Source organism: Theropithecus gelada, chromosome 9 (assembly GCF_003255815.1).
Source record: "Theropithecus gelada isolate Dixy chromosome 9, Tgel_1.0, whole genome shotgun sequence".
In the NCBI taxonomy this organism is placed as follows: Eukaryota; Metazoa; Chordata; class Mammalia; order Primates; family Cercopithecidae; genus Theropithecus; species Theropithecus gelada.
The window spans coordinates 101,596,753-101,609,855 of NC_037677.1; the positions used below are offsets into that span (position 1 = coordinate 101,596,753).

Genomic DNA, 13,103 nt, shown 5'->3' on the forward strand with positions numbered 1-13,103 from the left:
TAAAGGCCCCATCTCTCAAAACTGTCACATAGGGGATTAAGTTTCAACATGAGTTTTGGAAGGGACAAATATCTAAACCATAGCAATCCCTGAAAATATCTCAAGTTTGAGACTTCCTATAGGAAGAATTTAAGGTCCAATGAAAAAAAAAATAGAGTTAGCAGGTGAACATATGAAAGCCCCCCGTTTTTTGATGTTCACTGGAAGAAATACTAAAGATAATACAATAAATAATAAATATTAGTGACAATCTGCAATTCTTAAATTAGCCATAATGAATACTGTGCAATTAATTTCCATTTACTGTCTCTTGTGCACTTGATTTTTTTTCAGGCTTTTCCTCCTACACAGCTTCAACAAGATGCTTATAAATTAGGTTTGTTTTGTGGTAGATAATAAGCATGCTGGTGGGCATTTTTTTGCTTATCTTTTCATATAGTCATTGCCTTTGTGATTTTAGGCTTTGGAACAGTGATTCTTAATTCTGGGGTCCCACTGTGGTCCCAGATGTGCACAGTAGCAACTTGGATGCTTGAAGCAACAAATGCCTTGGATGATCTTGATTAAACTCATTAGATATTTCTGAAAAGCAAACACACCTGGTTAGGTATGTATGCCTGTGACAACATTGTGCCAACTCACATGTCTTCATCCTATTTAACCTGTGCCTTAGTCCGTCTGATCTTAGAAATGCATGTCTGAGTTTGTATCTTGCTTTAATGCTCCTAATGTGGAGAAAAAAAACAAACAAAAGCCCTGAATCAAAATATCAAAAATAAGCAAAATGACTTCGAAACCCATCCTGTATTCTGCATTTTTTTGAATTATGAAACTTCTTTATACTTCTCTCCTGGTGTTAGATTTGCTTTTTAAAATTATTGGAAATAAGTATCTGACTGAAAAATAATGTGGCCACCAATTTTTTAACTTTCTCTATATCCAACTTATACAAAAGAGTAATATGAAGTAGCAGAGGAATACTGACCTGAATGCCAACTACTGCATATGCAACTGGTAATGCCTTGGCTGGCAGAGGGACAGTGCCTCAGGTAAAGATTTTGCTGACTGCCTTTATGGAGACGAAGCTAGCTTCTCTGTCTAGTAGGGCACTGATGAGCCCCAAATACAATGCACTGAATATTTGGTCAAGCAAACTGAGAAACCTTTGAGTGACCTTCACTCAATCATGCATCACATGATTTATTGAGCACGTGCTTCAGGCAGTGCAGCAAAGAAGACCAGAGAATGTTGTTTAACCAAAGCTCCCTGCCTTTAAGGAACATAATATCAAGGTGGCAAAATGAAGTAAACACAAATAAAACATAAAATAACCAATATTTTAAAATATATTAATGTATTTATAAATTTCAAATATATTTAAACATAAAATCGCAGTTCAATGTGATTATGAGTTTGCTGGTGGAGTTCTTCGAAGACAGATCATTCAGCTGGAGCACTCAGGAGGCTTCATGGAAGGGATTGAGTTAAAATGGGACTTGAAGGAAAGCAGGGAGGATGCTGGGCTTTCTAGGTAGGGGAGTAGCATTGGCAAAGATAGGATTGTTGCAGTAAGCACAGTGATTTGAAAAAACTCTGAGGCACAGCTTGGCTTGAGCAAGTGGTTATGTTGAAGAGGTCAAGCCTAAAAAACAGCATGGGAGCCCACTAAATGTCTGAGATGCTGGGTGTGTTTTTAAAGACATGTAGAGAGTATTGGCATTTCTTGTGGAGGGAAGATTCCATGATCAGAGCTGGGCTGGGGGAAATCCATTCGGTGTGTGTTGCATGGGATAGTTTGGGGCAGGAAATTCATACTCTAGAGGGGAGGTCCGTAATACCACTCCCTGAATTGGGAGATGCTCTTTTTCCTGTCCACACTCGGGCTTCATCACTACCCCACCGTCATGACACACCTGTCCTGCACCACGACGTGTGCTCACCATGTGGACAGATATTTACTAGCTTTTCAAATTTTCCAAGAGCAGGAAATGCATAGCACGTTTTCTCAAGAAGTTATATGTGTGTGTATATGTGTGTGTGTAGACAGATAATGTTTTATGATTATAAAGGAAGTATGTGCTCATTGCAGAAAATTTGGGGAAAATAGAAGAGTGTAAAGAAAATAAAAAATACTCATAATCTTGCCAGTCAGGAATAACCACTGTTAACTTATGAATTTTTGTTTCAAGTCATCTACTATGGATAAGTACAGACAAGAAATATAAGCAATGTTTAACAAAATTGAGATGATGCTTCATGTGTGTCCAGCCTGCATTTTATGCCCCGTGTAAACATATGATTGTTTTTCATATGTCATAAAAGTAGTTGAATTCATTTTAATGGCTGCATAATATTACATTGAATGGCTTTAGCTCACTTTAGTCATGGTCCTATCAAATATAGTCATTATTTCTAATTTTGTATTATTATAAAAACATTGCATTGAACCTGCAGGTGCAAAAACCTTTTATTGGGTTTCTGATGGTTTCCTTAGATAGTTTCCTAGAAGGGAATTTACAGGGTTAAAGTTATGATTATTTATGAGAGTCTCATTCCATTGGTTTTCAGAGTGGTTATGGCAATTTCTGCTTGCATCAACACTGACAGTCTGCCTAGCTCACTCCACTGCCTTTGCCATGGTCACCCATACCCTCCCTGTTGCTACATTCAGTAGCCAATTCTCGGAACTCTTTATACCTGACCATCAGCTGCATTTGATACAGCTGGACACTCTTCCCTAATACACTTTCTTTCCTTGATTTTAAGAGTATCTCACTCTTTGAGTTTTCCTTCTCCCTCTCAGGCTCCTTTCCTGGTCTGTCCCTATCTTTTTGACCCTAAACATACTATAGAGCTCAGTTCTCTGGACTCTCTTTTGTCTGTATTTGCTGTCATGGTGATCTCTAGATTCACGTCTTTAGGTGTTTTTCAGACTCTGATGTCTCCTTGATTGTTATCTGCAGGCCAGCCCTCTCCCCTGAATATAAGCCTTGTACATCCCTCTTCTACTTACATCTCTGTTTGGATCTGTATTAAGCATTTCAAATCCAAATTCTTTATTTTTAAAGCCCTGAACGTGTTTTTCTATCTCATAAATGCTAATTCCACTTTCCCAGTTGTTCAGGCCCCAAACCTATCAGATAATTTGAATTAGTTCCAATTTGTAATGTACAGTTTAAAAATCTTTTAAGGGGTCATCTCATTTTCTCTGATACTCCGCATCTAATCTGTAAGCTGATCTTTTTAACCTTTCTTCCAAAAATACACTCAGAAACTGACTACCCCTCAGCACCTCAGTGCTCTAGCTTGGTGTAGGCCATTCATCTGTCCCTTCTGGTCATTACGGAGCCTCTCCCGGTCTCTTTCATTTTTTCCCCACCTCCTCCAATGCTCTATTCGACAACTTAGTGGCCAGAGTGAGAGGATTAAAAAACAAACCCTAGCCTATCAGAGCCCTGCTCATTGTATGTGTATCATATACTTTCTACGTCACTTGTGATAAAGCCGGAGTTCTTACATCAACGCCTGGATCCGCGTTTCCTTGCTGGGTCCGCGTTTCCTTGCTGGGTCCGCGTTTCCTTGCCTACCTCATTTCCAACACTCTACCTTGTTCATTCTGTTCCAGCCTACTGGGCTCCTACATTCTTTTGCAAATGCTGCCTTCCCAGTGAGGCCTTTCCTGACCACATGATTTAAAACTACACAGCCAGTCTTTCAGCACCAACCCTTCCCGTTTCTGCTTTCTTTGACTCCAAAGGCCTTATCACCATCTGATATGCCACATTTTACTTATTTGTCTGTCTGTTGTTTATTCTTCCTTCACTAGAATGTAAGCTCTATGAGGGAAAGTATTTTCGTTCTGGTTTGATTACTGCTCTGATCTAGGTCCTTAGAATAGAGCCTGGCATGGAGTAAAGCCTCAGTCAATAGGTTGGATGAATAAATGGTGCGAATATGTTTGTTTGATTCAAGTGTTCATTAGCCTGTTATTTTATCTCTAGTCTCATGTCTTATTTTTATATGTATTTTTTACTTTAAAACATTGTAGGGATATACAAATAATATGAAATTCGCCATCTTCCCCATTTTTAAGTGTACAGTTTAGTAGTGTTAAGTACACATTGTTTTACAACCAATCTCCAAATTTCTTTTCATCTTGCAAAACTAAAACTCTATACCTACTAAACAACAACTCCTCATTTCTCTCTCCCCCTAGCCTTAGTATCTACCATTCTACTTTTTGTCATTATGATTTTGACTACCTTAGGTACCCCATATAAGTGCAATCATATAGTATTTTTTTCTTTGTGACTGGTATATTTCACTTTGCATAATGTCTTCAAGGTTCATCCATGTAGCATGTGTCAGAATTTCTTTCCTTCCTAAGGCTGAATAATATTCCATTGTAGTGTATACCACATTTTGTTTATCTATTCATTCATTGATAGACACTTGGGTTGCTTTCACCTTTCGGCTATTGTAAATAATGCTGCTATGAGCACTGGGTAAACATATCTCTCTTTGAGACCTTGCTTTCAATTGCAAGAGTCGTGTTTCATGTTGCCACATTGCATTTTAGAGTAGTCACACCAATTTACTATACTTGCATCAATACTGACTGTCTGCCTACTTCACTCCACTGTCTTGGCCATGGTCACCAATACCCTCCACAATGCTACATTCAATGGTCAATTCTTGGTACTCATCCTTCTTGACCATCAATTGCAATTGACACAGTTGGACACTTTCACTTTTGGGTATTACCCAGATGTGGAATAGCTGGATCATATGATAATTCTATTTTTAATTATTTGATGAACCACCATACTGTTTTCTGTAGTGGCTGCACTATTTTTTGTTCCCACCAACAGTTCACAAGGGTTCCAACTTTTCATATCCCTGCCAACACTTGTTATTTTCTGATTTTTTAGTTTTTATTTTTAAACAGTAGCCATGAGTGTGAGGTTATATTTCATTGTGGTTTTGATTTGCATTTCTTTAATGATTAGTGGTTTTGAACATCTTTTTATTTGCTCACTGGTCATTTGTATTGCTTTGGAGAAATGTCTATTCAAGTCCTTTGCCCACTTTTTAAATAGGATTGTTTTCTTGTTATTTTTATACTTTATTATTATTTTTTTTTATACTTTATTTTATTTTATTTGAATAGCCTCAACGACTGTAGTTTTGTTCCTATGCTTATGTTAAATCCTGAGAAACAAGTATAAATAAGCTTAATATAATGAATTCGGGTGGAAAGGTGGGGAGTCTAATCTTGGCAAAAAGAATGGCATGTATTGTGGCCATAGGTGAGATAGCATATGTATTAGCATAAATGCATATTGGTGTTCTGTGACATTTATATGTAGTTTACATATTTTATGTGTAACAATCCCAGCTGCAGCATCATTGACATTTTGTGTTGGATAATTCTTTGTTGTGAGTCACTGTCCTGTGCTTTGTCACATGTTTTACAGCATCCCTGGCCTCTGCCCACTACGTACGAGAACTCCGCTGCCCCTGGCTGTGATAATTAATATATCTCCATACATTGCAAAATGTCTCCTTGGTATGACCCCTTCTTTCCCCTCAGTTAAGAACCACTGTTCAAAGAACGAATGCTGGTATATTGTGAGTAAAAGCCATATCTATAGTAGGCTCTGTTTGTATGGAAGTCAATATTCAACAACTTATCAATTATATCAGTGGGTTTAGGGGATAGCTATGCTGTCATTGTTTTATACTCTAAGAGCTCATATTGATATTATTGTTATTTCTTATTGAACACTAACTTTGCTAAAAGTCTACCATTAGGACTCAATTGTACAGTAAATTATAGCCTTTCTTTTTTTTCTATTTAGAGAAACGTCTGTTTGCTCCTATTCTGAGAACATGCCCAAAACGTTGAACTAGAATGTTTTCCTTGACTTTCTGGATCTCTGGCAGAGTGAGAGACTGAGAAACCTTTAGCTTTCACTTGATTTTAATAGATTGCACAAAGGAAACAGAATACGCAACTGAATAAAGTGACATATTCATCAATGATATTGTTAAGACTCACTCAGCAGCAGGAAACGGTGCACTGTGGAAAGATTTCTGGGAAGGATTTTGACATCTTCGATACTAATGTTGACTGGTTTGGACATAGATAATCTGACAGGCTTTTGAGAGTATAAGCTGACTAAGCATAGCCCCTGTCTGACTCCTGACTTCCCTGAGTGTCCTTTGCAATTTGCAATATACCATTAAACTTAGGACCACTGTTATTCCACATTCTCAGGAATTTCCTTCAGAAAGCATTACAAGTTTTTTGTTTTTTTTTTTCCAAAAGATATTGGACCATTTGTATGTTGGTAATCTCTAAAGCTTGTCCATCCCTAATCTTGGACACAGATGATTCATTTACAGTGAATGGGTAAATCATAGGAACTTCATTGTCTGCAGTTCTCACCGTAAGGCAGTGTCATGTTTAGTCTCCTCAGGGAGTATAGCCGTCCAATGAAGAGATGAGAGCGTTCATTCAAAGCAGCAATTGTGTTTAGCAAATTGACAATTATCTACCAATTGGTGTTTACTCTGGCAGTATTCATATTGGTTAATAGAGTGCGTTTTCTTAAAATATTACCAGAAATGCAAAATGCATGTAAAGTGAATGTAAAACATAAAACACTAAAATATGATGTTTTTCTCCCTGACACTTTTCTGTGTTTTAAATTATGGCAAACACACACATACAGACAGCATGAGATTTACCCTCTTAACCCAATTCCACGTGTACAATAGAGTGCTAACTATATGCACATTGTATGTACAGCATATCTCTAGAATTATTTCATCTTGCATGACTGAAATTTTATAACCATTGAACAGCAACTCCCCAGGCCCCTCTATGCCCACCTTTTGCAATTTTCTCCACAAAGTTCAGGAATGATGGTAGTCAAGAGGCAGGCAAATAATCCCCGAATCACCTTGATTTGTCTCCAACTTGCTTGGCATCACTTCTGACTTCAGTTGTGCTCTTATCCTAGGTAATTTTTTTTGGTGGGGGGATGGGGTCTGGCTCTGTTGCCCAGGCTGGAGTGTAGTTGTATGATCTCAACTGCCTGGGCTCAAGCAATCCTCCCACCTCAGCCTCCTGTTAGCTGGGGCTATAAGTGCATGCCACGGCACCATGCTAATTTTTTTTTTTTTTTTTTTTTTTTTGTGGTAGAGATGAGGTTTCACCAAGTTGCCTAGGCTGGTTCTGAACTCCTGAGCTCAAACAATCTGCCCACGTCAGGCTCCCAAAGTGCTGGGATTACAGGTGTGGGCCACCATGCCTGGCCTTATCTTGGGTAATTTAAAGGTAAAGGTTAACATTTATTTAGTACTTATGTGCCTGATAGTGTGCTAAGCCCCTTTAATCATTGTCTCATTTAATCCTTTCAATAGTACTACGAGGTAGGTACAATTACCATCTCCTTTTTTCTCTAGATGAAATAATAGACTTGGGATAATTGAGATGGAGTTTCACTCTCATTGCCCAGGCTGGAGTGCAATGGAGCAATCTCGGCTCACTGCAACCTCTGCCTCTTGGGTTCAAGCAATTCTCCTGTCTCTGCCTCCCGAGTAGCTGGGATTACAGGCACGTGCCACCACACCCGGCTAATTGTAGTATTTTTAGTAGTGACAGGGTTTCATCGTATTGGTCAGGCTGGTCTCGAACTCCTGACCTCAGGTGATCTACCCGCCTCGGCCTCTGAAAGTGTTGGGATTATAGGCATGAGCCACCACGCCTGGCCTTGAGTAACTTCTTTCTGTTTACACATGAAGTGTCAGTCTGAGGAGCTTGTTCTAAAGACATCTGCATTGAGAGCCTATAACCTTAACAATCTGCAAAACCATATATGAAAACCCCTCCTCCCCTTCCAGCACATGTATACCCACTGCAGGTCTCATGTCAGGACAAACTGCTTTATAAAGAATCAAAGCAGAAAGAGGAACAAAACAAATAAAAATCTCTAGTGGGATCTCTGTCCTGTTCGTATTGCCCAAATCACATAAATGCAGAACTCACGATATCTAAACAGCCATTGCCATAAATTATATGTTATATACCTATAATTATACATCGAAAGGTAAGCTTGTAAGTGTCTTTGTTTTTGTAGAAACATGCTATCACAGCTTCAGCAAGAGTCACATGCCTCATCCATAAATTCAGTCCACAGATATATTTTATTTGGGCACAATGTTTTTTAAAAACCCAATTTTAAATACTTTGAGGGAATGATATACACTTTCCGATTTGACACAGTCCTCACCAGTCCTTGTCTTGCCTTGTCTGCTTCACTTGCTCACTTTACCTGCTTTGCCCTCACAGGCATTGGGATTTGAAATCCATGTGTAACAAGAAAAATTCGAGCAGACATGGGATGATTTTCTTTATAGATTTGGTACGTGAATATACAATACACATATTTACCTTGAGGCTTAACTTCTGACAAAATATTTGCTCTCTGATTATATTTATGTAAATAGTATGGCCTCCTCCTTTTTTATTTTTGAGCACCTACAACTAACTTATATCTTCCTCTTAGATTCCTACTATTTTAATGCTTGATGCTCCTGTGCTCAGAGGTTGAGATGAGTGAAGCTGCATTTTTGGCGGGTTTCTCAGAGATGCTTTAAAAAAGGATTTTGTGTGTGTGTGTGTGTGTTTGTGCGTGTACAGAGCGTGGAAGGTGTGGGTTTTGAGGCAATTAGAGGAGTAATAGTCAAGTTGCTTTTCTCCTGAGCCTCAGTTTCCTTATCTGTAAAATATAACTCATGATACCTACTTCACATGATTTGTGTGAGATTTTAATAAAAATCAGGTAAAATGCCCAGCATAGGTTAGAAATCCAGAATATGTCAGTGTCTATTTCCCTTCCTTTCATTCTTCTCAAAAAATTGAATTGAATAGAGACACTGCCAGTGGTAGCAAAGTATATCAAATAATTTCTGATGAGAATGTCAGAGAAGGGTAGTAATAAAAATGTACTCTCCCCAACAAAAGCTCCATAAAACTGCCACTCAATATCAATATGCTTTATTGTATATAAATTTCTGTATGTGTGTGTGCACATAAATGCAGCATCTCTGTATATGTTAGTGTATGTGTGCTCACACATATGTGTTGCGTGTGGATTAATGTGCATGTGGGTGTGCAAGTGGGCTTGTGTGTGTCTCTGTGTGCAAGTGTGCACAGAAAGAAACAGGGCTGGGGAAGAAAATACATTGCACAAGATGTTCAATGGTAACACTCATTTAGTATATTGTAACTCACGGTATATAAAATAAAGTTCATTTATGATGTTGGTCTTATCTTCTAATTAAAATCATAGGCATGAAGCTTTTTTATACCTGCATAAAATAAGCAGTTTAATTTTTCTGCACCAGGGGAAAAATGATTTCATTGCCTGTTATGTAGACCATTGGTACATGATGTGAAGCAAGTGAGGCTGGTTATGAAAGCTTTTTTTTGAGACAGAGTCTCGCTCTGCCCACCCAGGCTGGAGTGCAGTTGCGTGATCTTGGCTCACTGCAACCCCTACCTCTAGGTTTCAAGTGATTCTCATGCCTCAGCCTCCCGAGTAGCGGGGATTACAGGTGTGTACCACCACGCCCAGCTAATTTTTGTATTTTTAGTAGAGACGGGGTTTCACAATGTTGGCCAAGCTGGTTTGAACTCCTGACCTCAAGAGATTCGCCCGCCTTGGCCTCCCAAAGAGCTGGGATTACAGGCATAAGCCCGCTCCCGGCCAAAAAGCCTCCTTCTTACCCATTATATTCGTCCTCTCAAACTCTGCGAGCACCACAGATGCTTCCTGTTAGGTTTTCTCAAGGGCAGCTTGAGTGCTTTGACCCGTTTCCCCTACCCCTTCATAGTGCCATGGGAAGAGGAAGTTATTTGGTCTGTGATTACTCTAAGAGTATTTCTCTGCATTATTCATACATGAGTGAAAAAAAGTTATTATACTGCTCCATTTCTTAAAAATGTGCTGTAACTAGTGATGACTTATTTCAATGAAGCCAAAGCAAATATTTGAGGAAAGAAAGTAAGCTTGTCTTAGAAGCTGTAAAGGAAAAAAGAGGGAAAGGACTATGACTCTTAGCACTTAAAAGACCTAAATTTGTTTTAAAGCTTATTTTATAATACTAATATATGCTCTGGGTAACATTTAAAAAATTCTGCTAGTTAACACTTTTATTTTATAAGATATGGAAATTTGGGGGACTATATTTTATACTCTGGACCTTATGGTTTAGACTCCATGATAGAAAATTGGTGGCAACATATGCAAAGATAGGAAAAACTCTAAGAGGAAATAAATTCACTTGCTCTTTCAGGAACTCAGAGAAGCCGAGTTGAGCTGGATAGTACATTCCAAAAAGGTTGTGCTGCTGATGAAGCCAGGACATAAACAGGGGTACAGATTTTGCTAGGATGTTTTAAGGATTTTGGAATACAGGAAGATCGATTAAACCATTGAATGGTTTTAAGTGATAGAATGTCAGAATCAGATTTGTATTACAGGTTGATTGTTCTGGCCACAGTGTGAAACATGGATTGGAAAGGATAAGGCTAATGTGGTAAGACTGGCTAGAGTTGTCTTACAGTAATCCAGGAGAGAGATTTGCATGTTTTGGACTAAGACAATCATAATAGGTAGGGAGATAATGGATTTGGTGTTAAGAGTTAATTGAAAAGTAAAATACACTGGCCTCATAGACTTATTCTTTCAGAAGGTAAGAAAGCAGAGTCAAGGATGCGTCTTGGGCTTTTTGCTAAACATGGATAGTTGGTGGAAACGCCCATGGAACTGGGTATACTGGAGAAGCAGTAGGGCTGGGATCAGGTACCTCTGTGGGGCATCTGGAGCTCAAGGTGCTTGTGGGGCATCTAAATAGAAGCATCTTCCAGGCAGCAGAGCTTCCAAATCTGTGACTGAGACTCAGAGATTTAGGAGTTTTCCCCAGGAGGCGATGATTTTCAAAAGGAAAAGGAAAAGAATCAGGAATGGAAGATGTCACTGAGTAATAGTATATTGAGTGAAAAGGAAGAAAGTCAAAATGGAGGGTTAAAGAGTGGTCACAGTTAAAGGATAATAAGAGAAAACTGAGTATCCAAATGAAATGAAAAGGAAAAATAAATGAACATGGGGTTATGGAAGCCCCTGGAAGAGAATGCCTCAAAAAAGATGGAATTGTTGGCAGTATCAAAGGCTGCTATGAGTTTAAATAATGGAAAAGTCTGGGTGTCTAAGCGTTTATTGGTTTAAATACTAAAAATGTAGTCATATCTTTAGTGAGATCAATGTAATTGTCGTACTCAGGCATATCACCTGAGGCCAGGAGTTCGAGACCAGCCTGGCCAACTTGACAAAACCCCATCTCTACTAAAAAAACAACAACAAAAAAGAATACACCTTATGCCATATACTCCAAGCCAGTTTGGATATTATCAGAGTCAGGTTATTATTGAGAAAACTGAGGTTAGGTAACTTTCTCAAGATGATACAATATTAACAGAGAACTGTTGAGATTTGAACCTGGCCTCTCTGATGCCAAAGATTTTTCATTACAATATTTCTGTCCCCTTGACTGGAAGATGATAAACCTTCTGTGGGAGTAATATTTGCCCAAGGACCTTTGGGGCTATATGCTTTGGAAAATATCTCTAACAAAGGAATCATAAAACCACTTAATTGAATGCATAAAACAATTCAGAAAGAACAAAACAAACAGTGGGATCATGGCAGCATGGCAGTGCAGTGGGGGAGGGAGCTTCTCATGACCAAAAGGAACAATGCTGTGATTAACAATGACATGGAGAAGGGATAGGGGGGTCGGGGGGAGAGAGAGAGAGAGAGAGAGAAAGAGAGAGATGACTGTCCCAAGGTCAGGAGACAGACCACAAAAAATGTTCCCAGCGCTTAAAAGATGGACATCAAAAATGAAACTTCCTTCTATATGCAGACCTAGCCTTGCCCCCTATTTTCACCTCAATTCAACAATAAGACACTAAATCAGGAGAAAAGATAATACAAGTATTTTATACAGAGGCCCAGATGCCCCTTTTTATGCTATAGTGTACAAATACCAATGACTTATTTATGATTAAAGTTATTATATTTATTCTTTCCTAACTTTCTTTACTAACTCTGTCTGTATTTGTCCCTCTGTCCTTTCTTTAGATTATGCTTCTCAGTGATCCTGAAATAGAGAGCAGCATACTGATCAGCTCCGATGAAGGGGCCACCTATCAGAAGTATCGGCTCACCTTCTATATCCAGAGCCTGCTCTTTCATCCCAAGCAAGAGGACTGGGTGCTGGCCTACAGTTTGGATCAAAAGGTGAATAAATACTATTTTCATTCACATCTTGTCATCCAGGTACCACCATGTGAAAATCACTGGTTTTCTTAGTCCAGATTTTAGAGGGAATTCAGTGACGTTTCATCATTCCAACCCAAATCATCATTGATTTTGCCTGCAACAACTAACTTTTCTTTCTGCTCTTAAGTATCAAAATAGGTAGACAGGTATATTTCACTTATTGACAATGCTATTATTTCCTTTTCTTTCTTTCTTTTTTTTTATTTTTTATTTTATTTTTGAGACAGAGTCTCGCTCTGTCATCAGGCTGGAGTACAGTGGCGCGATCTCGACTCACTGCAACCTCCGCCTCCCGGGTTCAAGCGATTCTCCTGCCTCAGTCCCCTGAGTGGCTCGGATTACAGGTGCCCACCACCACGCCCAGCTAATTCTTGTATTTTTAGTAGAGATGGGGTTTCACCAAGTTGACCAGGATGGTCTTGATCTCTTGACCTCGTCATCTGCCCACTTCGGCCTCCCAAAGTGCTGGGATTACAGGTGTCAGTCACCATATTTCACATTTTAAAAACGACTTTCTTTATAATTTTACTCATTTGACCTTATTCAAAACAACCCTGTTAAAGAGGTAGGATATACATAATATTTTACAGTGACATAGTAAACCAAGGTGCAGAAAGGCTAAGGTGCTTATTCAAACCCTCCAAGCTAGAAGCTGAGGAGCCAGGACTTAAGTGCATGTTATCAGAT

General features: G+C 38.9%; 1 protein-coding gene across 1 annotated transcript in view; it reads left to right on the forward strand.

The window, feature by feature from the left end:
- SORCS3 (sortilin related VPS10 domain containing receptor 3) overlaps window positions 1–13,103 on the forward strand; it is a 621,794-nt gene that overhangs the window by 316,009 nt on the left and 292,682 nt on the right. Inside the window, exon 4 of the mRNA XM_025396833.1 lies at window positions 12,216–12,374. Within this exon, the coding sequence (XP_025252618.1) occupies window positions 12,216–12,374 (159 nt within the window). The remainder of the gene's footprint in view (window positions 1–12,215; window positions 12,375–13,103) is intronic.